General features: G+C 42.4%; 2 protein-coding genes and 2 non-coding genes across 17 annotated transcripts in view; 2 read left to right on the top strand and 2 right to left on the bottom strand.

Annotated features, from left to right (window-relative positions):
* ARID4A (AT-rich interaction domain 4A) overlaps positions 1–3646 on the bottom strand; it is a 48881-nt gene extending 45235 nt beyond the window's left edge. For all 4 annotated transcript variants that reach the window (XM_027458622.3, XM_027458623.3, XM_027458624.3 and 1 more), the window contains exons 1-3: positions 3471–3646; positions 2987–3055; positions 1718–1828 (exon numbers count right to left, since the gene is read on the bottom strand). In XM_027458622.3, coding sequence (XP_027314423.1) covers positions 1718–1828; positions 2987–2992 — 117 coding nt within the window. In that variant the 5' untranslated portion in view covers positions 2993–3055; positions 3471–3646. The remainder of the gene's footprint in view (positions 1–1717; positions 1829–2986; positions 3056–3470) is intronic.
* Positions 3647–4092: 446 nt separating this feature from the next.
* On the top strand, positions 4093–19374 carry LOC106016750 (uncharacterized). 11 transcript variants are annotated; one of them, XR_011809412.1, is made up of 5 exons: positions 4093–4416; positions 4852–4906; positions 5364–7824; positions 8998–9142; positions 19188–19374. It is a non-coding gene; the product is annotated as an uncharacterized protein (transcript). The 11 variants fall into 11 exon arrangements; XR_011809413.1 differs by lacking the exon at positions 19188–19374 and adding an exon at positions 12377–12730; XR_011809411.1 differs by lacking the exon at positions 19188–19374 and adding an exon at positions 11504–12730.
* PSMA3 (proteasome 20S subunit alpha 3) lies at positions 15369–26894 on the bottom strand. Its single transcript, XM_027458628.3, has 11 exons — positions 26732–26894; positions 25917–25999; positions 25014–25137; positions 23932–24033; positions 23732–23805; positions 23093–23165; positions 22079–22144; positions 18531–18577; positions 16302–16369; positions 16095–16159; positions 15369–15562 (listed from the first exon to the last, which is right to left on the bottom strand). The coding sequence occupies exons 1-11, from the start codon at positions 26750–26752 to the stop codon at positions 15518–15520; spliced, it is 768 nt and encodes a 255-aa protein (XP_027314429.1). The 5' UTR covers positions 26753–26894; the 3' UTR covers positions 15369–15517.
* Positions 26895–26939: 45 nt separating this feature from the next.
* Positions 26940–27012, top strand: TRNAK-CUU (transfer RNA lysine (anticodon CUU)). Its single transcript has one exon. It is a non-coding gene; the product is annotated as a tRNA-Lys (tRNA).
* The last annotated feature ends 856 nt before the right edge of the window (positions 27013–27868 follow it).

The raw sequence follows: 27868 nt of genomic DNA, 5'->3' as shown, positions 1-27868 counted from the left end.
TATTAACTGTTTCTCTGCCATTTTCTACAGCAAAAAGAGCTACTTAAGTGTCAAACATGTTTTAATCAAAAATTCCTACTTCTTTTCAGGATCCAAAAATTCAAGGAACTTCCTTTCTACCTATAAAGATGCCCAGTTTTCTAGCTCCCTCATCATTCAACCACAGGCTACATGGCAGCTGCATACTAACACACAGTTTGTAGTAATATGAATTCCAAACAATAACACAGCTCATGCCGTTTTTACTTTTTTTTTTTTTTTTTTATCAGCCTTGAGATAAATACAGGTAGTTCTGCTACTCAGGAAGAGACTGCTGGACTGTTTGGACTTGGGAAGTACGCCGGGGTGTGCCCACACACTCTTAATTACAATATCAGGCTTAGCTTGCTAAAACTTCAATTGTTATTTTACAACTAAGATACAGTGACAAGAATTTCCACCAAGTCCTATACTTACAAGTCTTTCCGTGGAGCAATAAAGCATATTAAATGCTTTAAAAGCTATAGAGTAAAAGAAGCTCACACCCATGAACAGTCTAAATGCTCAGACCAAAGAAATAGATACAAAAATCGAGGATATCACACGGGGAAGGGGAGCACATTGCTTCCTACAGAGCACCTCGTTAACACAGATTTCAAAGAACATTGCAAATTTCTAGAAGTACTCATTAAGAACAGGGGAAAAGACTGAAATATCTGAATAGGTTTTTTTTAATCAGACTTCTTTTCATGATTTAAAAAGAAAAAATGATATGATGTATATATGTGACTGAAGAGACTGATAGCTTGTTCTACTTGATCTAAGCATTAAAGCACGTGAAAACTTAGATGTGTTCTAAAAAGCTTTCAACTCTATTTGGTAAGTTTTATTGGGTCGCTAGTGCCTTATTTACATATCCTGGACAGTAGACTAGAAAGTACGAAGTGGGAAGAATTTGAGAGAACAAAGTACAAGAACAACTTCTATATTTACTTTGCATCCTTAACTTCTATTTAACTAGGTTTTATCCCTGTTTTCCCACATTAGCATTAACAATAGTACTACAACATCAAAATAATGACTTTCTGTTTTGGTTGTTTTGGCATAAGACCTGTAAATGTAAATGAGTACTAAGTGCCAGTTCTAGACTGGCACAGGAGCTCAGCTACAGCTAAAGGAAACTACTTTAAAGGCAGTAGCAAGGTGCTCAAAACTAACAAAGTATCATCCTGAACACTTCTAAAACCTGACCTAAAACACTAACCATTGCCATATTTTTCATTCTAACCTTGATTTATTTTGGCATTGTCTCTTAAGTAAAACTGACAATGTCAGCTGGAAGGAAATGTAATTTTTGCTTCTGAAGAGTCTGCTCTGTCTCTCATTACACATGTAAAGCCATAAGCCTCTATTCGTAACATCAGAACTGATTGCTGTGAAACTGATGCATTCAAAACAGAAGACAACCGTGATCAGGAAGTAAGTAGCACAAATAGGTAATTTCTAAGCCCGTTCCTGCTGAAACAGGAGTGAGCTCAAAAATTTGGAAACAAACAAACAAACAAAAAAGGGAAAAAAAAAACACACATGAAAATCATAAATGCACCAGCATTGAAGTGTTCTTAAAATTTATATACTAAGTTGATGAACATTTCCTAGTCTTTAGGATTTTGATCTTTTCTAATAACCCTTTCAACACAGCGTTTTAATAATACCACCAAGAAGCACAGCATACTACCTTGACTTTCACAAGCCTTTTCACTGTCTTAATCTTTGCCTCACAGAAGGCACCACGGTACTTGGCACTGACATCAGTTCCCACTGTCAGGTAGGCAGGCTCATCCGCTGCCTATTAAGAAACAAAAAATAGGAAGAAAGTTTAGCTCTTAATTATTTTTACAGCTATAGCACCATATATTTGATTTTTCATCTCAACTTTGAGACTTATTGATCCTTAAGTGACAAACAGCGTCTGCAATCAGACTGCTCTTCCCATAATAATTGGAAAAACAACAAAAAACAACAAACAAACAAGTTACAGGAAGTTTTGTTTCACATAGTGTCGCCGACCTGTGAATCTGTCAGCCTAATTACTCTCCTAAAAATATCTTTGAGACTTTTAAATTGGTATTTCAAACATCTTCTTAAAAAAGGGTAATAATGTATAAGAATGACAATTAATTCAAGTTACTCTCGTACAACATACAAAAGGAAAATACTTCAGCTGCAGACCTGCAGTACAAAAGATAGCTGCACTTTTCTCAGCTATACGCAATTCAACGACACAGATTATTTAAAGCATTTGAGACTGTTATCATCCCAATACCTACAATTAAGTCTGTACCATTCTATATATAGGACTTTTTTTTTCCTCCTGCGGACTAAAAGGAGGCCTCTAGAGAAATTTGCTCTGCTCTTTCAAACAGTTGTTAGCTGTTATTCTTTTCCTTTTAGACGCCTTTATGAAAGTTCAGCCGCTTCTGCGTTTGGAGAGGAATATTTGTCAATGTGTTTTTTTTTGTCTTAATCTGGGTTTATTACTTAACGTTTCGCTTTATGGTGCTTGTAGCAACAGATCGGCCAGGACAAAACCCCCGTGCTGAACACGTCCAGCGAGACAGGAAATCAGCGTGGAATATTAAGACGCTGCTTTGTTGTTGTCGTTGAATTGCTATTATTTCTCAAACTCGGAAGCCAGGAAAAGTTTTTTCTCTCTTTTTGCGAGTTATCCTGTTAAGTTAAGGCTATGTACAAAGAAAAAAAAAACAACACCGGCAACAGCAGAGAGAGGACAAAAGCTGTGGTTTTGCAAACTTGCAACAGCAGCGGCTGCTGCCACAGGAAGCGTTTCGAGGCAGGAGCCCGAAGGACAACAACTCTGAGGCACGGTGCGGACCCTCAGCTCCGGGCTCCCTCCTCAGCTCGGCGGCGGGAGGAGGCAGAAGCGAAGCGAAAACCTCCACAGGAGGAGGAGGAGGAGGAGGAGGGAGCCCGTGAGGCAGCTTACCTTCATCTTCGGCCGTTACGTGAGGGCTTCCAGCTCCGGGACTCCTCTCGGCCGCGGCCAGGGGAAGGGCTGCGAGACAACGAGAGAGGCTGAGGGGCGGTGGGGGGGCTGCTCGTGAGGGGGCGGCGGGGGAAAAAAAAAAAAAAGGGGGGGGAAAAAGAGTCCCGGGGCCGCTCGGTGTGTCACGGCGCCATTGCTCCCGCTCCCGGAACCGCACGGGGAGGCTGTGGGGGGGGAACCGAGGGGGACCGAGGGGGAACGGGGGGGACCCGGGGCCCCGCCGCCGCCTTCCCCCCGCCCCTCCCAAGTTTGGGCGCCGCCGCCTCCAAGCTTCGGGATCCTTGTGTGGAGGGAGGGGGGGGGGGGCAGCAACGGGCGGCCCCCACCTCCGAGCCTCCCCCTCCCTCCCTCCCTCCCTCCCTCTCTCTATGGGGACGGAGCGGTGGAGTTGTGCCCGCCCGCCCGCCCCGGTTTCGCTCCGTACCTGGAAAGTGGGAGCGAAGTGGGCAGCGCCCGCCTCAGCTCGGCTCGGTTCAGCTCGGCTCGGCTCTGCCCGGCTCGGCTCGGCCCCGCCGCGACGACGCCGACACCGCCCCCCCCCGCCCCCCTCCCGTGAGCGGCGGCGCTGAGCGCGGCCCCGCTCCGCCCCCCCCCGCCCGCCCGCCCGGACTGGCAGCGGCCGGGCAGCGCCGAGCCCAATAACAAGCTGTTGAGCAGAATCCGGCCTGCTCGAGCTCCCATTGGTCCTTTCCTCACGCCCCCCGGGGCTCTGCCCCGCCCGGATTGGGCGCCGCGGACGGCGCTCTGATTGGTCGCAGTGAGGACGGCGAAGGGTATTGGTCAGGCGTCGACGCAGGTAGAGCCACGCAGACTTTTGATTGGCTTTCCGACAGAGAGTGAGGCGATTGGTGGCGGTTAAAGTGAAGTCACCGAACCCCCCGCGGCTGATTGGTGGGAAGGGGAGCCGGATGCGCCTCCGAGCGCGCCGATTGGCCGAGACCGGGAGGCGAGGAACAGCGGCGGCGCGACGCGATTGGCCGGAGTCGCCTCCGCGAGCCGCGCAGGGGCGGGGGGACGAGGAGAAGGGCGGGGCGGGAAGAAGGAAGGGGGAGGGGGGAGGCTGCCGCGGGCGCGGCGCGGCGCGCATGCGCAGCGGCGCCGGGGCTGCCGGCGCCATTTTGTGCGCGGCTCCTGCCCATTTTAGGCGGCCGCGGGGCGGGGGGGAGGCGGCGGCGCCGCGGGGCCGGGCCCGGCTCGGCCCTCACATGGCGGCCGCGGGGCCCCCTCAGCGCCCCGGGGCCTCGTCACGGAGCGGTTTCGGCGTCTCCTCGGCGGTTGGCGGCGCAGCGGGGAGGCTGCCGGGGAAGGGGAGCGGCGGTGGTGATGGTGCTGCCTCTGGTGGCGGCCGCCGGGCTGTGAGGCGGCTGCAGGTAGGGGGCGGTTGAGGAGGGGGGGGGGATGGGGGGGGGGGTGAGGGGGTAATTCGTCGTTACCGGGGTCTGCACGCCACAGGCTGGCGGCTCCCGGTGCCGGTTACTGACAGGAACCAGCTCCACGCGGCCGTGCTCGTGTTTTAATGGTCTTGGCCCTGTGTGTGAAGCCTGCTCTGCGCTCGGATTTAACACAGATCCGTTATTTTTCCTCAGATTAACCAAAATCTATCTGATTTCAGTAGCTTTTTCAGGTATATCCGTACCTTAGGCTTATTTAAAGCAGCAGCGATAGCATCTATCAGTATCATCTATCGTAGTTACAAAGCCTGTTTTGCCAATGCACAAATAAATGGTTTGTTAGCTTATCTGTATCTTTTGTGTGAGATCTGATTTAAAGATTATTTTATTTTTAAACTAAATTTGGTATTCTAGGAAGCAGCAGGCAAAGAGACAGTTCTCTACTGAGCTTAAGTGCCACTTAATACAGGTAAGCTCTAAATCTCTAGTAAGGGTTAATGCATGCAAAGAATGCTTAGAATTAACTACAGATTGTGTCTAACATTTTAGAAGCATAGCTCTAAATTTCTGGTGATGATCTTGGTTGTAAAGATGCTTGAAGTCATGTACAAGTTAGAGGAAGGCTTGGGGCGTTTCTCTTAATGCTGAGGAGATTTTGTTTTTTGTGGCGTAGTTCCAGTTGATGCAGTGAATAATCCGAAGAGCAGACAATTGTTTAGAATACATTAAACTTAACTCTGCTGATAGAAAAACTTTGAGACTTTATTTTGAATGTAAACTTACAGTATCTCTGTGGATTGTATTAGCTGAATTGTGACTTAAATTGTGAGATTTTGGAGCAACGGTTTATATCTCTGTATTAAGTACAGTACCACTCAATAAATAAACTTGTGACAAAACTAATCAGTCTTGTTTCTGATTCCTAGCAGAAAAACTCTGTCCACCTGGGTGTATCTGTTGCAGCTGGCGTGCCTAGGAAGCTCTTGGCACATCATCCATCTAACTACTGTGAGCAAGCTTTTTTTTCTATGTAGTTAGTCATCAGAGGAGGTGACTTGTTCTTTTATGGCATTTAAAGTACCTAAGAATGTCAAGCTAGGCAGCACACCAGAGAGCATAAACATTCACACGCAGCTTGGGGATGATGTCTGGTATAATGGAATGAAAAAGCTGTGCTTTTGGCACACCAGAGGCAACTCCTGTTTTTGGTTTAAAGTAACTTTTCATTGAAACGTGAACTTCTGAACTCAGAGCAGGACTATGATATTGAGGTTTTGCATCTAAAAGTATGTCAGTGTGAAGTAGCTCTTGAGAATTAAATATAGCCTGGCTATACTGTATCCTTGCAGTTGTGCCCCTTCCCCCCAGCGTGTGATCTCTTACAGGGAAACAGTTGACAGGAGTGGAAAAAATGAGCAGCAGTTTTCTGGTGCGAGCCACTTTAACTTTACAAAGCTAACACTTGCTTTTGAGTTACAGTATGAAACAATCAGTAGGAGTTTTTATCTAATCTCTCTGTAAATAGATGTGATAAAAGAAACAAAAATATTTAACACCATTGTTCAAAGCAGGGGCACTTGTATTCTGTGTGCTTTGTTAACACCAAAGGCCTTCTGGGACAGAACAATCACCTTCTGGGGGTGTGTTTTGCTCGTAATTCGTGCAAAACAACACTGAGGCATCAAGATACTCTAAATGCATAACTGGTCTTGATAGCTCAGTCCTAGAAGTAAATTAGAAAAGATAATGTACTTCAAATTTCCTTGGTGTTGTAGTTGCAGAATTCACAGGGAAGTTGTTCAGCCTTGCATATATGTGGCATTCGATAGGAAAAAGCAAATACAGTAATTTGTGTCTTGCAATTTCCTTAGTACTATGAGTAGCATCTTAGTATGTTTTTGAGTGTGGATTCCTTAGGAAAAGAGAGTATAATGAGATTTCTGGGATAAGTAATGTGTTTTAATTCTCTTCAGTAGTCAGACACTGCTCTCGATGTACTGCATTTACATATAATTAGAAACTCAATATGTATACAATCACGGCCAAAACATTCAAAGAGTATTAAAAATACTGATTCTTGTTCTAAATTGAGCTTCTCTGTATATAATGAAACGCTGTGTTACTTTGTTCAACTTCACAGATGTTCAGGGAGTGCCAGCTTTTACTTTTTGTTTCTAGTGTTTAGTTCTCCTTTTTTAGATGCCCTTCCCCTTGGTGTTTCTGTGCTACCAGTAAATAGGCGATATTTTTCCAGCAGCGGTTGAGCAAGCATCTGCCTTGTGGTTCAGAACCTGTCTGTGTGGAACTACTGAATTTCTGCACGAATGAAGGTCAAATGTGTGCTCTGTCTGACTCTGGAACTGGCTCAAAAGAGTGCGTCAAGGAGTTATGGAGTACTTTAATGTATTTTTATAAGGGGAAAAAAAAGGGGGGGAGGGAGAGGAACAAACCCCACAGAAAAGCAATGACACCAGAAAGATCAGTTCTTAACAGCTGCATCATAAAAATTAAAGGTCAGACCTTTCCTACTCATGGAAAAAGTTGTGCTTTACTGCTCTCAGCAACAAGTTCCTTCAAGTTTATAGATATAAATAGAGATAGGTAGATTAAAAAATGTATTTTATATTAAAAAAAAAAAAAAAACTATTACTGACTGCTTTGTTACCCCAGCACTGGCACTTTCCTGTTCTCATGTTCAAAAAAAATAGATATGCAATTATTCAAACAGAAGTGTGCATGCTAGCTTTGAACACTTTGTTGTGAGTGGTGTTGGAGAAAGCATAGCAACCCTTCAACCTGAATTAGTGCATTACATTCCCCAAATCTGACTAGTGGGTTCTTGAACCAGTTGGAGGTGTATTTTGCACCAGTGCAGTAAATTCTGGGTGTGAATAATCATGAAAATACTTCTAACGTAGTACTTTGTATGAGGGGAGAGGGGAAAAAATCTGCGAGTCAGCTTTCCTGTTAGCTCTGACCTAGCTGTAGTACTCGCTTTGCAGTTTCTCCTTCCAGTAACAGGAGTAAAATGCTGCTACGTGCTCAGCTTGTCAGAGTGTATCTTGTTAGTGGCTTCAGGGATCTCCAGGGAGAAGCGGCCACGCTCTTCCTGAATAAACTACATCCAGACTTTGTTGTGCTTGTGGCTGCAGTTCGTAACTACAGCCCTGTGTGCTATAAGATGTGTGCAGAAACTAGTGACACATCGGCTGGTCTGTTATTAGCAGCGTAGTACCAAGAGAAGAAGTTTGAGTTCTCAACTGATGGAACTGCTGCTTTCATCCTAGAAGCTGAAGACTTGTGCAGCAGCTGCGGTTTCAGTGTGGTGAAGAGCTTTGGTTGCCATCACCTGGAACCCAGTGATCAGTCTGTCCTCCAAAACTTGAAGTAAGTGCTTGAGATCAAGCATGGGTTCAGTTACTGCTCTGGGTGGTAACATTACTTCACGTGGCTGCTGAAGGAGAATATTCCTATGTACATTTTCACAGGCTAACTGGTAATTTAAATGCCAGGAGTAAAGGTGAAAGATTAGATCTAGATGTCATTCATGTGTAATCTAACTTTGTTTCAGCCTTCCATATAACTTGTTTGCACAAGCTAGGTACTAGATATGTATCCTGTGTGTATATCCACGTGGCCAGTGCATCAACCGTTTTAGCACAGTAAACCTAACAAGCACAGACTTAAAACTATTTGGTTTCCAAAGTATCTCTACTGCATGCAGCTTTTTTTTTGCCTGGCCTCCAATGTGTAGGCTTTATTGTTGGTCTAAACAGTTTACCTGAGCAATTTTTGATCTTTCAAAGTGAGAAGAGACATTTTCTATGGGATTGGAAGAGTTATTCTCTGTAAATATAGTCAGTCACTAGACTACGGAGCAAACAGGGTTTTAGTGTTCCTGAAATAAGCTCAAGTTGAAAATTTATTAAACTTGCATGTGAAACTCTAGATACTCCTAACACTAATACTTCCTAACAGAATCGAATCTTGTTTATAAATAGTAGTGCTTGAGTAGCTTCCTATCTAAATCAAACATCTGGGGTGAAACTTGAATGCAGAAACTGCTTTGGGGAGTTGTAGTTACATAATTTAAGCTTTAACATTTAAATGAGGTTGCATGCTGTGTTTGAATAAACTTACTGCAATCTTCCAAATAAGTTAAATTTCTGGTAGATTATACTCCTCAAATACTGAACTTCTATGATTCTGGTACCTGCTTGGGAGCAACTATGGATTGACTTCTTCAGCTTTTGGTGGAACCAGATTGGGAGCAAACATACACTGAATGGGTGTCTGTTGCTCATATTGTTCGTATCTAAGATGTTGACTGATGCTGAAGTTGGAGAGCTAAAATCAGTTATTTTTCTTCCGGTAAAGAGAAGTAACTCCAGCTGAATTATTTTCTCAATACCTGTGTTACAATATTGAGGACAGTGTTGTTTTTTGTTCTCAGAGTAATTTTCAGAATGATTTGTCACAGCCAATCTGAAGTAGGAGTCCTCCTTGCTCATGCAACCTGTTGCCAGTTTATATCCTGACAGGCTTTTTTTCCTTCTGCAGAAGGACTCGTTTAAGAAGTATGAGAGGAAATAAAACTTAAAAGCTGTGTTTTCACATGCACAGGCTTTTTCTTGCCTTGTTTGGATTTTTACTAAGACATGTTTCCATACTTGCAGAGGAAGAAAATACTGTTCTAATACTGAAGGTGAGTCCTCAGACATGGTCTACCCACCCGCATAGGTGTCCCCTCCAAGCCTGTTGACTAAAATGGGGGGGTTTTCAGGTGCAGGGTGTCGAGCACCATCACCCAGATGGCTCAGGGCTAGGGCTGCATGCTCTTTCCTTGTCACTGTTCCAGAAAGCAATGCGTATGCCACTATTAGTATTCAGCCCAGCAGAAAGAAGCAAAACTACTTGTGCAAGCAGGGATATTCAGCAAAAGAAAGCCTGTGAGGGCAGTAGTTATGCCCTTTCTTCTAGGGCTTTTACTTGTCCAAATTAGTTTAATCACTTCTGGTTAATTTACTTTTCAGCCTCAGCTAACAAGAGTGCAGTTCGTCAGTATTGATTCTTTTCTAAAAGCATTAATGCCCTCAGTCTTTTGAATTAAATGTTATTAGCTGTAAGTAGCCGCTGTTAGTGAGAATCGCTTTGGCCAGTGATTACCTTCTGATTTTCCTCCTGCTTAGGCCTTTTTTCCAAAGCTACTCTTTCCCTTTGTGTATTTTGCTTGAAGGATATTATTAGTGGTAGTTAATTTCCAAGTGGTGAGGGAATTAGCTGACCAGCCAGCACTGTGTTAGCACAGTTAAGCTGTGAATTAATTGCAAGATCACACTGTTTGCAGGAGGCTGGTACCTGCAGGGGTAAGCTTTCTCCTGTCAAGAGCTGCAGTTCTGCTGTGCATGCTGCCACCCCATTAGTTAAAACCAGCACAGTGTAAACAGAACCGCTGAAATGAGCTGTGTTGTGTTGAGTTACAGAACTGTAAAGGAACAGAATTTGTGACTTCTTGTGAGTATAATTATTTTGGGTCAATGAAATGTGTCTTATTAGTGTGGTAGTGGCCTCCTCCTTGCGAGCAGCAAAATGGGTACAAACTGGTGTGAGAACAGAAAGGAGCATTTGGCTGGGTGAAATGGTTGCTTGTTCAACTGACTTTCCTACTGGAAACAAATCAAGCTATGCTTTCATCCAGCTTCCTGAGTCAGTATTTCAGATTTCTTCTATTCCTGATGTATTGAGAAATGGGCATGGGGGAAAAACCGCTTCCTAAAGTGGTGATCTTTTTAGTGTGGAAATGCATGGAATGAGAGCTGAGACTGAGCTTTATGTAAGCATGCTGTTAAAAGTCACCTCGCACTTCCTCTGCTGCTGTTGGAACCTGTTAATGTAGTCTCCTTCCTACCCCCAAACAATGAACGCAGCGGATTCCTGCTTTTTTGAAAGCTCTGCGAACAAAACTTTAAAAAGCTTCCTGGTGTTAATTTAACCATTGCTTTTGGTGTGTGTGTGTGTTCAGAATGTATCGGCTTCTGAGTGAATTCACTGTTAAGTTAACCTACCCTTAGGTAATAAAATGGTTTGGGTTGGAAGGGATCTTAAGTATGAGCTGATTCCACCCTCCCATGGGGACATTAGTGATCTGTTGCTGAAAGTGAAAGTGACTCTGAATGCATGCAGCTGGGGCTTGCAGGCTATACATGTTCTATCAAATGATGTCTATATTTACACAACAATAAACAAAACTTTTTTTCTGAATTTTTACTTGTCTTGTCTTGTGTCAACCAAAATGTGTGTTTTTTGGCTTTTTTTTGGTGGGTAGTTCTTAAATTGTCTTTAGGGGAAACTTCAGGGGATTCCTTTTTTTCTTCTGTATCTGATTATATGCACATGTTTGGACTATAAACTATGCCTTGCTGCTGCCTGCTTTATTCTAGTTGTCCATTTTTGGTTGGCACAGCAATTTGTAAGAACCGTTTTTAAACAACTGTTTCAGAGTCCTTTAATAGCAGCGTACTGAAGATGAAGAGCACTGCATGGTGGTTTAGCCCTCCTGGAAATGGGAGACTTGGTTTGAACTCGGTTGTAGGTCTGGTGTTCTCAAATACTAACATGTATTTATTGGATAGACAGCAAGGCTACACCCCTACCTCTTCTGCAGCGTGGTTTCTGCAGCTCTGTAATTGGGCATAAATAGATGATCATCTAATATGGAAAGTTGGGAGCAGTTAATGTCTCAAAATAGCTCCCAATTTGTAGGTAAAAGTAACTTCCTTGCTGTACGTAACTTGAAAAACTGGTGGGTGGAGGAAAAACTAGTCCTTGTCTTGGAGACAACTGAAAGAAGGAAGCAAGGGGGAGAGAACACTCCTTACTGAATTTTTGGTGGTGGTACAGCCTCAAAATTGTCATGACAACTACAGCTATTTTTCTCTTCAGTATCTTGAAGTTTTGCATGATTTGGGTGATTGCAAAATAATATACATTATTTTGCCCTCCTGCTGATAAATGCTTAAGCTATGTTGTGGAAGTCATTGTTTTGTGTTCTGTCATATTGTTACAGTTCTGTCTTAAGGAGGAGACTTGCAGTATCACCTGTGTAGTTAGACCAAAGCTCCTTCCTTAAGGGTGACTTGGACTGCAGAGCCAAATAGCATCTCAAGCGTTACTGTGTCAGTAACTTGCAGCGTGGGGGACTTTTAACCTTAGGCCATCATGCTATTTTTGGTTATGAGAAGTAACAAACGACCTGATGCTTGGCACGCTCCAGATCCGCATGGAATTAATTGTTTCAAGTGCTTTTCTTCTGAGTCAACACCAACTATGGCGTAGTAAGAGGTATTAGGGAGATATCCTCATGTATATCTATCTGCCAACCTGGATTTTATGGATGGGTTATGTCTGAGATGTTCAAACAGCTCAATCTTACCTTGCTTTAATCAGTAATACCAGTCAGTTTTAATGAAGATATTACCCAAAACATTTTTTTATTGCTATGTAAATCAGTACAAAACTGAAATTTGATTACCCTGATGGTACAGTTTAGATCTGATTTTTGAACACTGCAAGTGAATTTGCATATCTAAAATCTGTTTTGGTGCAGTCATGGGGATAAATGTAAACTGGATGGATTACTTCTAAACTTGTCACCTGCAGTCCCCTGAATTTCCTCAAGCAAGGCCTCTGTACGTGGACTCGCTGACTAACCGATTGTAACAGGGAATGTGATGTACCCAGTTGTACTAAATATCAGAGCAGTGATTCATCAGGTGCTGAGTAACTATCAGTGGGTGTGTGAGACGTGAGAGGAAGCGTTATACTGTACATCCGTTCTTGTTCATTGCTAGATCTATGTATTTCTTAAACGTGGTGGAAGGATGACTTTAAGCTAAGAGATGAGTTGCTCTGTACAGTCTCTTTTCTGTTGTGCTCTTAGGGCATGTGCTTTGGGTCTCGAGCAACAGTATTTGCCATGAATACTCTGAAGTTGTGTTCCAGCATGGCAAGAACTACAGTTATGCATTCCAAGTGCGTATCTGACTTTCTGCTCTATTATGTATTCCCATAAATGGCCAGAGCCCAGACCAAGAAGGTTACTTGTTAAGCCCGCAGCAAGAAATGCTGCCATGGTGTGGGCTAATTAGGCTCTTCTGCTAAATTCAGAACTGAAACTTCCCAGTACTCCTGGCAGAAACATTCAAAATGAGTGCTAAGAATCACCTCTTGCTTAATTAAGCCTGTGATTCAGAAATTTACCTTACCAAGGGCGCGTTTGTTAGCCTTGCAGTGTACTTTTTGCACACAAAATCAACCATTTCCAGGCCTCTCACTGAATATCTATAACACAGCCAGATATTTGTTTTTTTCCAGGCCTGTATTTAAGAAATGGCCCCTACTAAAGGGAAGTTTTTTTCCTGTTGAGATTTTTATACTCCTCTCTCTTTTTCTTTAATAAATTTGTTACAGATTTTTTTACTGTAACAAATCCTTGTGTATGTGATGATCTTGGATCTAGTTTTAGCCCTTCTCAAGCTTAGCTCCAACCAAATGATTTGCCTCAGCTCTGTATGTTTAGAAATAAGACTTGGTCTTCATTTAATCAAAGTTTAACAATGCTGTGCTGTCCTACAGCATTTGCAAGTTTTTATGTAGTTGGTGTTGCAATTTCCTTCTCTTGGAAGACTTCTTCCTCTGCTCAACTTACTGTTTGACACAGCAACAACACTAATTCTTAGTAGCAGAATCCATGAAGGCTGGCATTTAGCCTATCAGCTGTAAACTAAATTAGTGAAAAGTGATACTGCACAAATGTATATAATTGTGTTCTTAAGCAACATGCTTCAAATTAATAAGGTATTAAAGTGCAGTGTTGTCTCACTGGCTATCCCAGCGGGCACTTTTGCAGCTAGGTGAAGGCTACAACAGTAGCTGTAATGAGTTTGCAGCAGTTTTTCTGCTGAAATGAGGATCCTTCTAGCCTAGAAATGAGTTCTGAAGTTCCACAAGTCTTATTGCTCAAAGGTAGCAATTCTTAATACATTGGAAGCCTACTGGGTTTCTCCTGTTGTCCTTTTAAATGTTACAGAAAATTGTATTACTAAAACAGTGTGTTCAGTAATTACTTCTGATTTTTACTGCTTCTGAATAAATGCTAATATACTTCCCCAGAAAAGATCCTTCTAATTCTTGCCTTCTTTATCTTTCCCCATCTGGGGCCAATAAAAATAAGAGGAGTGGCTTTTTTCCTTGCTAGAGCTGAAGGTCAGTTCTCTGTGATAACTTAAAACCTGACGGTAACACAGCTTGGAATTGTTTAACTGAATGTTGCCATGACAGGTAAGTTCACTGGAAACATGTAAGCTCTTATATCGCTTCTCATTGGGCTTTTCTGCACAACAAGCAACAAACCAGAGCATGCTTTGTCAAAGGAACTTCTGTTCTCTGATAAGTATCAAGAAAGGAGGCAGCTATGTTCCTGCCTATATCTTTACATGGTGAAACCTGTAGCCACATAAGGATGGCTTTTAATTTCCCTTCAGCGATACTTCAGGTGCAGAATAAAGACAGCCTGAAGAGAATCAAGGAGTCCTGTTACATATGGTGAGTGGAAGCTCAGCCCTCAGCAAATGCTTTAGACTGCTGATTAGTTCCCTAACTGGCTCTCACTGACTCAAAGAGCTGAATCAGCAGTAAGCTTCAGTAGTAAATTCCAGCTGAATGCAATACAGAACGAAGCCCTGACTCAGTGTAACAACTGCACTGTTGCCTCAGGAGACAATGCTGACTGAAGCTATCCATCATGCTCATCATTCATGTCTGTGCAGGGAGGCCTGACAGTTCTAGCAGAGTTTGAAAGCAGTGCCTGGCAGAAGCAAAAGTTCATGCAGCTTGACTGCAGCAAAGGCATAAGCTGAGATGGTCATTCTGCACTGATGCAGACCCATCTATCTCCATTTTCTTTCCCTTGCCAAAAAAAAAGAAACTACCTATATCCTATAATCCCTTTAGAAAAGAGAAAGCAGAAGCACAGAAAGATAGAAACAACTAGGAGGAAACTTTTCAATGGACTTGTTATTACTAATACGTAGTACTGAAGCTGCTAACAAATCAAATGCCTCAAAGTGTGCATTTTAGATTAAACATGACCTCTGAATTTTAATTCAATGTGTAAGACTTGCATTTAGACTTTAAAAGTAGTGAATAGGCCTTCATTTTCAAGACTGAAATGACTAGACTAGATACTGCCCCTTTTTCTAGGAAAGAGGAGGGGGGTGGGAAATGGGCAGGAAAGCTTGGTTTCAGCTCCTGGGAAAGTTAACTACTGCTTCAGAACTGATTTAGGAAACCACAGCAGAATAAAGCTGTGAATACTTGAACTTTTTTTTTTTTTATTTATTCCAGTTATACAGCTTAGTAGATCTCAGCCTTACAGCGTAACACAAGCACTGGTGTTCAAGTGCTTCACGTTCATTTTTCCTAGTGTGGTCTTAACACTTCAGATTAAAGCTTTTTCTCCCCCTGCATTTCTGGTTGTTACACAGGCTGTTTGAAGTTGTCAGCTGTGTATATCACTAAAACTGGCAGCCAGCTTTTTTTTTTTTTTTTTTTTTTACAGCTAGGTATGTTGTCTCCTGCCAAGCAGAATCAGGGACTGTGGTGACAGATGAACTTGATTAACCAAGATCATGATTTGCAGGATTAACTAAGTTCTGCTGTTTACTAAACTAGGTAATGTAAGCAGGAGACTCATCGGATTTCTAAGCAGATGACTTTTTCAGTACCTAGCCTAGCTCAATACTTCGAAGTAAGAGGAAGCAACATCTGATAACATCTTTCCTTCTAGTGGCTGTTTTGAAGTACTGTACAGTTTGGAATACAGTTGCCTCTTGATAACACTGACCTATACTGTATTGAAGTAACAGCTAGCAGACAGTAAAATGGAAAATTTATTAGTGCAAGTTGGTCACTCAGTTTTTTTCAGCAAGTACATAGTAGCATCCCGTACTTAATACATTATAAACAAACTTGTACTAAGTTTAAAAAAAAAAAGTTGAACTTGTCTTGAAGTAACAATGTGTTACATATTGTCATCATCTGATTCATCTTCCTCTTTCAAAGATTCCTATTTAAAACAAATTGATGAAAAGAACAGTTTAATGGCTGTTCTACAGCTTGCCTGGAATAAGCAAAGGGAGTTGTGCTGTTGCTTTACAATCCTCTCAATCTGTACAAAGGTTGGTATTCAGCAGGCTAGTTCCTATTTTTAGTTTAACACTGAGCACCATTACCACTTTTAGAACAAATATAAAGCTGTTAAATGCTGGAGGGCTAGCTTTCTCCAGCTGCTTGTCTTTTAATAAGTCATGTTGACTGCAGTACCTTTACCTTTCCTACTCATGCCATTATTGAAGAGGAATATATTTACTTCTGAAAGAGAAATAACTGTGCAAGCCTCCTGAAGTATAGTTTTTAAAAAAATTCTCTAGATTAGACTGCAAAAGTCTCAATTCTCTTCAGAATATCAGCTACTACGTAAGTGATGTGTGACTCTACATTTTCCAGCCATCACAATGCTGGAATCCTACTGTGGATTGATTCCATTCCAGCTTTGGCTAGTGGAACCCTGAGATGACAACAATGATGTTGGATCTTACCTTGGCGTACTTCTCTGCTTCTTCCCTTATGTCTTTGGGAACAATTTCATGTTTTCCACCGGTTACTGCAAATAAAAAGAGGTGCATTTGAAGCAGAATTCATATAGAGACCTTGATGCACAGAAAGAAGTTAAGAAGCAAATATTTTACTTCAGTTACAGGAACTTAGTTTTCTTTAGTGTTTATAGAAGTTTAGAAATCCGTTACCTTCTCCAACCCAGCTGAGTTCCAACTCAAAAGCTTTATCTTTAACTTCATCGTGAACTATGTAGATTCTGTAAAGAAGTATATATTAGAACAGATTTGTCAACAGGTCAAATATACTCTCCTCCTTTCACAGACTTCTTGTTTTGTTGAAATACTGTTCTTACAGTTAATACACGCTCTGCTTTCTCCCTCACCCTTCCCTTATATGTATCCCCCACAAAAACAAGAGCACATCAGAGAATATTCTAGGGCTGTTAGTATAACAGGATGTTAAATAACGTGCATTTTAGCTGTATTAATTTATCTAGTTGAGATGCTTAAGTTATCTTAAACAGGACAGCAGGCCCTTTATAGAAAGTGATATTTAGAATTCAGATACTGCAGAACCATGGCAGCATTGTTTGTTCCTGCTGGATCAGTCCCAGCAGCATCATATAATTCTCCTGTAAATCTTACTTCAGTTTACACACAAGACTAAATCTGAACATCATCATATCTTGTATCTAATTAGCAACCTGTACATTGAGCTCTCGATCCTGACTATCATGCTTACAGCAAATGCTAACTTCAGGCTTTGTTTGTTGAGAAAGCAGTGCTCCTTAGCTTGTTTCAGAAAGCATGAAGCCAAAAGCTGAATGATACCAGCTATTTCTATCATCATAGAAAGCTGGGAGACAAGGGAAGAAGTAAGGATACCTCCAGTGACACAATAACTACTTCTAATTAAAGTTTGATAAAAGTATTGTGAAACAAATATATAGGAGAACACAGTTAATGTGGGTGTCCAAGGAAATACTATATGCTTACCTTCTTGACACCCTTGTGTCGCTGTCAGACTGCACTTAATGATAACCTACATGATTCACCTACACCCCTTTCTTAGGTGTTACACTGCTTACAAGCTTTATGCAATAAAGTGTACTACCATGAGCTCTTGAAGAAATCATTACTTTAGACTCTGGCAAGTACTTTAGGATTTAAAAAAATGATTAAATTGTTTGGTATCTTGCTAAATGCTACTAGGGACTAGCTTTAAGCTAGAAGAAAACTGAACTGTACCTAGAATTGCTGTTAAGTTTTGAGCTGAGGCTGAATTAAAGAACAGAAGGCTTCTGAGCACTTGAAAATCTGTGCCTCTTTTGTACAGTTTTAGAATCAATCCTTGTTAGGCTTCAAGAAGAGTCCACACATTCTTTCCTTTCGCTGCTACCACGATGGCCTCTGACATAAACTGCAATAAACTCTCAGGCTGCAACACAAACGTTGGAAACATTTGTTCCTTCCTTATAACCTTCTAAGTAATAGCCATAAAATGCCTGAGATCAGTATCAGATGTGACAAGCACAGACATGTCTCTGGAAAACATTAAGTGTTGTAGGTAGCTGAGGGATACTTGTATTTGTTTGAAAATGATAAATTCACAAAGTATTTTCCAGATTACTACTGGCCAATTCATGCTCTATCTAGCACAAGTCTTCCTGGTCTCTTTTCTCCCCTTACTAGTATGGCATGGTGCAAATCACACTCACTCAGCATGCTATACTCTGAGTTCGTGGAATGGCATTAGCAAGTTCAGGTGATGAGGTCACTGATGCATCATCTTAAATTGCATCAGTAAACAAACTGCCCAGTAGGTTAGCAAATCCAGTATTTCCCACATCGTCATTTGGTACAAACCTAATCAGTGAAATGAGAACAGCTATACCCTGTATACCTCTTTGAACAAGGAGTTTACCGTGTTTCTTTTGCAAGCGCTTGAATCTTTTAGGAAAATAAGAAGGCTACGTCAGAGACCTCAGCTTCATTTTCGGCCTGCTACTTCATGTCTGAAGCCCCAGGTGATTGAACAACCTGCACAACACAGTATGCACCTCTTCAGGACCAGGACACTGAGTTTCTCCCACCTGTCACTTGGTTTATGTATTTTAAAACCAGTGACTATGTTCAGACAGTTTAAGCTTTAACCCACTGCTGCTACAAAACTGCACCTATAATGAGTAGCAGAGGAGATAAGCATATTTTTTGCATCCTTTGTCATTTTGCAGTATTTGGGTAGCATGTCCCACTTCACAAGAGGAAAAATAGTAATACACTAGAGTCAATGTGAGCATGCATCTAAGAGAAGTGAAACCTGGTACCACATTTAAAAGGAACAGTCTCAGTTTGAAACTGTAGCAAGTTCAGCAGTACCAATTTTTGTCAACTTCGAAAAACAGGTTGGAGACTTACATTTTCGCAACCTCTTTAACAACATCACGGCAGGTCATTTCCTTCATCTGTGGGCAAAAAAATAAACAACTTAAGAGAATGTCCAGTTTTCATTTCCACAAGACCAAAAAATGGGTGTGCATGTACCTAATGAGCTTGCTGTTATTCTCTACAAGTGTATCTTTCACTTTTGTTCAACCTACTACATGTAAGCCATTCTTCCAGTGAATAATTTTATACTTGAATGTTTCTTAAATAAAACGTGAGCGTGAAAGACTCCCCACTTTAAAGTACTTACCATCTGGAAGCTTAGAAACTGAACAGCTACCTGTAACATCAAAGCTTGTCTCAGATGCTTTCTGATAAACTACCGTAAAATACCCACACGTACAGTATGGAGGAGGCACTGTATTTTCACATACAACATCCATACTCTTTCTAGGTAGCACACTAATACTTTAGCTCTTACCAACATACTGTTGCAAGCAAGTCTGACTTGTAAGTGATGCCCAAAGAGGGGAATACTGGTAGGGTGTTAACAACCAACTGCATGGCTGAGCAAGGTATCAGCAACTCATTTTGTATTTTTTCACTGCTACCTCTCAGTCTTCTGACAGCTTCACAGTTAATCAGAACAAAGTCTCATCCCAATTTCTGTGACAAACTCGTATTTTGCAGATCAAATCTCTTGCCAGTCAACTCTTTGGACCACCGTATTTCATTACTGCAAGTTTGAAACAAGATTAATCTTACTTCCTTTCTCAATGTTTCATTTGCACCAACCAAATAAACATCAGCTTTTGATCTATCACAAAAACGTACCTGGTGTTTTTAATTGAAACCGATGGGCCCTCAGACACAGGATATGGACCAATTTGTTACACATTTGACTGACACTTTCCCTAGCATAAAGTGATTTTCAAGTTCAAAGTTATTTCTGTCTTTTCCCATTATTTACACTGAGCTCAGAGTAAAACGCACTACTTATGTAGTTTACCATCTCTGTCAGACTTTCAAAAAGTTTCCAAAGCTCCTGTACAGAAGTTAGTTTTGAGACATGGGTGAAGGACCTAAGATGACAACAGTCCTGTGTTCACGTTGAGGCTCACTGCACTTTCTAGGGGTAAAGCACATGCCTGAGTAAGCAACGGGCAGGGAAAAAGGAACATGCCTGGTCAGACGGACGTGCCATCATATTTGCATTCCAAGAAGTTTCCTAAACAGAGAGCCATCGTGCCAGCCCTTACGCCTGTGACACTCAATCCGTAACACAGCCGCTGACACTCTGCTATTTACAAGTACAATTTGTCACACGAACATTTAAATGGCCATGTGCGTTTATGCATATGAACTTGGCAGTGAATCAGAAAAACCCAAAGGTCTGTTACCATCATGCACATTTACAAGTCAAAACTTGGAGGTTCAGTTTATCTTTTGCCATGATCCTTTTCCCACCCTAGATAACATTAACTCTACAGACAATAATAGGAAACACCATAATGGTTTATCACAGGGGTTAATTACAATTATGTCTATATACTAAAAGATTTTAAATAGTATCTGGAGATGTGTAAGAAGCACTGTAGAAGAGATGAAAAGATTCAAGTTCTCTCCATGTGATCACAAATTTTCCTGCAGCTGTAGATAGGAAGTGCTTGCGTAACACGCAATAGGTGTGATCCCTGCAGTGTTTTTCACTTGCAGTGTAAGCTGCACACGAGGGTTTCGCATGCTACGTCCCCTCCCAGATACAGCCTTTGCTCCGCAGTACCTGTAAGGCAGGTTCTCAGGTTATGCCTACATGTGTGCCTCTAACTTCCCACCCATAGTCATTTCTTCCATGGTTGAGAGTCTTAGTTAATAGGCAAATCACCCCACAAAAGCTTGTGCGCATCTGTCTTCCCACTTCAGTTTTGTCATTCGATCAGAAATTCATCTTAGCAAAATTAACTCTGCCCTGGGAACCTGCCCAGTTTACAGTTAACAAAAAGCATCAGCATGCAAGACTGCGCTTGGTTCACACTGCTCTGACAGGATCACACACCTTACTGAAGGCATTCTGCAAACAAGCCACTGAATAAATCAACGCAGTTGTGCTGTGTGGCACACCACTCTTCCTTATACTACACTTCATAGGAAACACTAATTAGCTGCACAAATATCAAGCAATAAAGGTTTTGAAAATCCCAGCACTGCAGAGAAATTTTTTTGGTAAATTATCTATTACTCAGCATATTATCTTTATGTCAGTTTGCACATGTGGAAATTGAAATAATGACTTCTCACATGCCATGATTCCAGTATCAAGATCAGATCATCTTATAGGACTCCAACCTTTAATTTGGTGTTCAAGCACCTGTCCACATCCAAGACTGAATGAATTGCGTCTAAGAATATTTTCAATTTTCCTGTAATTTTTCAGATATGATGCTGCACCACCAGAAATGGACTATTCTTAAGTGTGACAACCAGATGAACTTGAATTTTTCAATGAACAGCTGTAATGTACTTTTGTAGATCAAAACTATAAATAACTCTCAAGAATTACAGAAAGAATTAATAAGAATTACAACAAACAGGCCAAGAGCAGAGGTGCCCCATGCTGTCTCTGGTTCCAAGCGATTCAAATACTACAACCCAAGAGGACAGAAGTCTTCCAGGGTTCCAACCTAACTCTAAATCAGCTTAAGGCACACTGATACATTTCGGTCAGCTTCTCTCCATGGACCGGTTTCACATAGCTAACTGTCTACACGCTCATTCAGAAGGCTATGAAACAACTTCTCAGCGTGCATCCACAGAACTTTCTTGCAGCACTTCACAAAATTAATTACAGTATTGCACAAGCAAGAAATGCTGAACAGAAACTGCCCTTTTTGTTGTCCGTGACAGCATGCCACATAGTTTATTCCCTCTAGCATTCACAGCACTCAAGTCCTCTTCACCAGATATAACAGATGTTTTGGGGAGTGTATTACAGTCAGAAACAACAAGCAGCTAGAGGAAAGGAGAAGAAAAAGGAAGAAAAGGAGAAAAAACAGAAAGGGAGAAGAGACAGTACCTCAACATCAGCTAGCTGGGAAACACTGTCTTAGCTGGCAAGGATTTTCTTTTTCTCCATTAACATTTTCAAGTCATAATATTCCAGTGGTCACTCAGTATTCTGCAGTTTCACTCACTGTCCTTAACGAGACCAGCTTTTTTCAACTTTTTAAAAAAAAGATCATCTAAAACCTTTGGGAAAAAAAATAGATACACCACCCTGTACAATGCTGCCCTAAGGCTTTCATTCACAACTAAAAAACTTTATTGTGTTTTTATATGAATTCAATGAGTGTTTGCTGGCATGCATGGCAGTGTATGGTCATGCTTCCTATTTAAAAAATGTGGACTCCCTATGGACTACCCGTTGCCCAGGGGCAAGACTTCAGAAATATTATAATTGGCCAGAACGATCTACAAGACATCTCTTCTGCTTCTCTTGTATCCTGCATATGTTAGGCATCCAAAAAAGTAATAAGGTAGTAATATTTGCCTTGAAATGACAGAATAGAACTAGAACATCATACCTGAAGTTTTTCAATCTCTGTTTTTGCAGCCTGCCTGGCTTTACCAATGGCACACCCCCAATAACCCTGAAGAAAAAACAAAACAAAACAAAAAGTTTAGTTAAATATTACACAGTTCTCTACAGTTCTTACCATTACATATGTACCCCCCATACCCCACACTCCCATAATAATAAGGCAAATACACAGTAAACCTTGGTATTCTGTTTCAAGTAAAATTCCTAAACTGGAGAACAGAATCCAATTACTAGATTAAATACTGCCACCATTGACAGAAAAGTGCTCAGTAGTTGCTCTGGGCAGAAACATGTCTGTTCAATTTGTTGCAACAGATCATCCACTGTAATCAAAAACAAAAAGAAAAGCAAACTAGAGAAGTTCCATGGGGTGTGTGTGTAGGGGGGGGGGGAATCAAACACAAAAACCCCACCTACCATGAAAATACACTGAAGTGTAAGCACGTAAAATTGAGCACTTTTGTTCCTCTCAAGAGTTACAGTATTAGACATATTGAAATTAAAAAAAAAAAAAAAAACATCCTGTGTGTAACACAAGGCTGAAGAGACAAAGAGAAGTACCCATTTTGATTTGACTTGCCGTTAGCAGCCAGCATCAGAGCAGCAGCCCTCATTTATCTAAACCTCTCATACACAAAGGATTTTGTGAACGGGGCATCACTACCATACTCATGTTTTTGGGGTAACGTGTGGGGATTTTCATTGAATATAACCAGGTAGAATGAGCTACCAAATTTCTGAGAGACAAGCTTTAAAAAGTGAGTTTCATGGAGACTGCGCTACTTCCAATAAATAGACAATGTCTGTTTAACAAAGGCATGCAAAAGAAAAAAAAACAACAGCTCTGTTCATCTTAGGCAGAGATCCACTGGAGATCTTCCCAGGGGAAGAGAGCAACAATTAAGAGCACTTCTGGAATGGCACTTACTGGTTTCCAAATTAGGAGCTTTTAAAGGGGGAACTTACACTAAGATGGAAATATTTCTGACATACTCACGTATGAAACTCCCGATGGATCAATCATGTACAGCTGTGCACCATCATCGTTATCATAGGACCCCAACATGAAACTGATTGAGAAAAGAGGGAAATTAGAGACATTTATTCTAGCAACGCACACAACTATGAAGACTAAACCAGGTTTCCTACATTCTTCTTGGTGCCTAACTCCTTCTGTTCTGCTCCATTCTATTAAGTGAATGGCTTAGTGTGATCATGACACCAAAGCGTGTGCAATTTGCAAGAAACATTTTACTTATCTGTAACTAGATCTCAGCCTATTAGTCCTTTTGTGCTGTAGCTGCATGGCAGCTCTAACCTCTTATTTATCTCTGAGGGTAAGCAGGATGATCACAGAGGAAAGTTCTGCTTTCAGGACTGCCCCAGATTTAAATCTTTAAACTGCCTCAGCTTTAAAACTGAGGGGCAGGCAAGTGATCCACCTAGATGCTTGGTGTTCCCTCATGCAAACATGAATTTTATCCTATAAATTTTTCCACACATACAAAAAAGGAGGGATCTGTTTACAAAATGACTCCTAAGTTACTAACATCAAGTTTGAAAAAGACTTCAGCTGGTCTAACTAGTTCCAGCAGGTGTGAAACAAGATCCTTACAAACATTTTCAAAAGACTTACCTGCAACCGAAAGGTCTGACGGCGCTGTACAGAGTGTATGCGTGCACGTACATGGCCACTCTGTCTGCAAGATGCTAAATGGAAACAAAAATTAACGTCTTTATTTGAAGGAGTAAGTAAGCCTCAAGTAATAGAATTTAATTCTCAGAGTCAAGACTACGAAAACAAAGAACCCTACACAAGCTGTGCCCATTTCTTACCTTCAGTGGGATATCATAGCCGTAGTTAGATCTAAAGTTGGAAGCCTCTTCTCTGGCTATGTCTGCCAAAGAGCGAGCATCGGCCAGAAGTCCTGCTACTGCCTGAAATGAAAATGCCCATCAGCTAGTCCAAACGTTTCTTACAGAAAACTTTTGAGAAGTCTAATCATGTGACTTAGTTAAGATCTTTACTGAATTCTACGTATTAGTTATTACAGGTGAGTTCAATCAAGACACATCAAGATGATTAGATATTAACACAGTATAGAATTTTTCTCTAGGAAAAATTAATAACTAAAATTATTTTCATTTTAAGTAGTGTCTTCTGATTTGCCAGGACTATATTAATCCAAGCAATACTTCATATTTTATACTTCATATTTCATATGAAGTATTCATAACAAGAGTATTAATTGCAAACATGTCATGTATTATATATGACATATAGTTTGGTGTAATACTTCATATAACACTTCACAAAAGACATCCATCGCAGTGTCTTTTCTTTGTCCCTATTTTGTATGACAGCCTAGATTAGAAAAAAAATCCAGTTCTCTCCCCGATACCGGTGACATCACCAGTAAATACAGCTTCGTGTATTTTTGTCACCCAGCAGCCACTACGTGGTGTCATCCTGACATCACTGGTACGGATTAGCCAGTAACTGGTGTCAGCCTTGACAGAATTCAGCTGACTCTCAGACCATTAAGAAGGAAAAGAATCTTGCACTCAAGTGCTACTGCAGTATTTTCCCCTCTTAACACACCTCTTTTCTTTACTACATAAAAGAAACAGATTTATGTTCATATTCAAGTTCGAGCAACTGGACTGCTGAAAAAAGCTTCCAAGAAATTTTTAACAGCCTCAAAACACGTACAAGTTTTCTATTTTACATTTAGAACTTCATGTTTGTGCAATCAAGAATAAATTACAGGAAAATAGTCAAAAACTCTATAGCATTTTTATGTAGACACAAATCTTAGCATAACTTAATATATTCATTAGTGATTATCAGGTGTATCTATTTCTCCTTTTGAGCAGGAAGTCCCTTTCTGATTATGAGAAATTAAATTGTAACTCACCATTCCAACGTGTCGGTCAACATTGAAGAGACGTTTATTGGAACCCTCCTCGTACAGCTTGGACAGAACCAGTTTCTCTACTCCAAAGACAACGCCATCCTTGCATCTTATCCCAATTGCTGTACTGAAAGACAAGAGAAATGGAAGTCTCTCACACAGAACCAAACCGTAGTGTAACTAGTAATGAATTCACAAAATACTAAAACTACGACATAATTCCCAAAGTAGATCTGTTACAACCCCACAACTGAAGACAACAAGGGGGAGGAGGGGGAAAACAGCAGACTAAGCACATCAATATTTCCTCAGAGGAAGGTAGAGCTGGCTGACAAGTCCCCACACAAACGTTTCACTGATCCTTATTTAGCACTCGGGTGATCCAGCCCATGCCTCGCTAATCCATCAGCTTCTTGTTGCTACCTCGCAGTTGGGGTTTTTGCCTCACAGCTTTCCCTTGCATGTACTTGAAGGAAGACAGACGCTCCCAGAGAAGCTGAAGTAGCTTTCAGAGAACTTGGATGTCCTCACGTTCTTGATGAATGCAAAGAAGGCATCAAAAATTAATGAGGCTTTGAGCACGTCAGGCTTTCAGTGACTCAGTTTGCATCCAGATTTTGCCCCAAAGCATAGGATTTTATTGCCTTAACACAGATGAGCAATTTTACTGTCTTCCTTTGCATTCTGCACAAGATACCCACTCCTACCAAACTGCAAAGCAAGCAGAAGCTGTTATTCTACTTTTATGCCTAATTTGATGCCTTGTAAAACGAAGCTAAGGACACTGTTGCTTAAAATTACATTAAAATTAGTTCCATCTGCAATGCCATCATGCTTGGCTAATCCAATTACATCGCCTTAATAACGGCCATCCAACAAGCAGCAATGCAGGCAGTGGTATCTTACCTACTGTTCTCCACAGCTTTCATCGCATATTCAACTTGAAACACTCTGCCATCGGGAGAGAACGTCGAAGCTGACAGGTCATACTGAGGAAGAAAACACGATACTCAGCAAGAGGGCGTTATTACAGCATCCCGTTATTTTCAGAGCAGGTCTATTTAAAAACGTAAGAGTGACACTTGTGGGACATTCGTAGGAATTAAGTATTATAAGGAGGCTGCTCCATGCAGTGCAGTGCAGGAATCACAGAGTCATTAGGGTTGGAAGGGACATTCAGGATCATCTGGTCCAGCCCCCTACCAGCAGTGTCACCCCTAAACCCTGTCCCCAAGCACCAGGCCCAACCTTCCCTTGAACACCCCCAGGGACGGGGACTCCCCCACCTCCCTGGGCAACCCGTCCCAACGCCTGCCTGCTCTCTGAGCAGAAATGTCTCCTCATTTCCCACCTCAACCTCCCCTGGCACAACTTGAGGCCATTCCCTGGTCCCATCACCGGTTACCTGTGAGCAGAGGCCGACCCCCAGCTCCCCACCCCTTCCAGTTACCTGCAGAGAGCGCCGAGCTCTGCCCTGAGCCCCCTCTTCCCCCCCCACCCCCCCAGGCCTCTCGCTCCCCATCCCCGCTGTACCGAGGGCCCCAAACCCGGCCCCGGCCCCACAGCCGCTGTGGGAGCCGCGGGCCCAGCCGTGACTCAGCACAGCACAGCCCCGTCCCCTCGCTCCCCGCTCCCCTCGCAGCCTCCCCGGGGCCGCGCAGCCGCCTCCCACCGCCCCCTCCCGGTCCCGGTCCCCATCCCCGTCCCCCCTCTCCCCTCACCCCGGTGCCGATGGAGCTCATGGCGGCACCACAGCCCGACCGAGCCCCCTCACGCTCCCCACCGCCCAACAAGCCGCGCTCCCATTGGCCAAAACTACGGCCCGGAGGAAGGCTGGGCGGGAGGGGCGGCGCGGCGACGTCAGGCAGAGGCAGTGCGCATGCGCCTGCGCGGCGGTGAAGGGCAGGTGGCGGGAGACGCTCCCCCAGCGCCCGGCTAGCTCAGTCGGTAGAGCATGGGACTCTTAATCCCAGGGTCGTGGGTTCGAGCCCCACGTTGGGCGGCGGCTTTTTGCCTCCCCCTCATCAAGGTCAGGGTGGGTGTAATTATGTTAATTATCGCAGTGAGTGCTGCGTTACAGCAAAAGGGAGAGGATGGGAAGCTGCTCAGGTCCCTGCTCCAGCCAGGAGTTGCTCCTCCAGGTGCAGCACCCAGCAGTGTCCTGCCAACAGCGCCCGGCTTGGCTACAGCAAAGCCTCAAAACTGGCATTGAGTAAAGATCTGAGAACCTTTGGATTTTTTTCAGCGTAACTGCTGCAGTCAGACATGCTTTATGAACTCAAGAAAACTGCTGGCATCCCAAATACTTGCCGAAAGCTAGGGCCAGGTGGAGCAAATTCACATACTCGGTAGTTTTTCCCTCACAAAGCTCTCACCCCTGAGTTTCTGTGCCAGGAGCCATCAGATCCTGGAGTCTCCCAGCCAGCCCTGCAGGCATCAGCCTTGGGAGCAGGGTTAGGGCAGAGCCACACACCGCACAGCAGGGCCTCAACCCAGCAGGTGCTTGGCGTTGATGCAGGAGAGAGAGAAAGGGGTGGGTAAGCTGGAACAAGAGCAGTTAGAGCGAAGGTTCTGAACTTGTAAGAAAATGAGGGGAAACGCTGGTATTTCAAGAATCTGCTCAGCAACAAGCAACCCCGAGGATATTAAACCATTATAAACCATTAAACCACTGGAGGTTTACAGAAGCAAGCAAGAAAAGAACTCCAAGAAATAAAAGACTGCAAACACCTCACAGTGTGGGAATGCAGGCAGCTATCGATAGTGTTTAACCCACTGGTCTGAGTCCAGGTAAAACCCCACAGTGCATTTTGAAGAACCCATATCTGTCACAGCAGACTCTTACTGTCCTCAGGTTG

This window comes from Anas platyrhynchos, chromosome 5 (assembly GCF_047663525.1).
Source record: "Anas platyrhynchos isolate ZD024472 breed Pekin duck chromosome 5, IASCAAS_PekinDuck_T2T, whole genome shotgun sequence".
NCBI classification, from domain to species: Eukaryota; Metazoa; Chordata; class Aves; order Anseriformes; family Anatidae; genus Anas; species Anas platyrhynchos.
The sequence above is the reverse complement of the archived record's forward strand: the minus strand, read 5'-3'. Positions and strand labels throughout refer to the sequence as shown.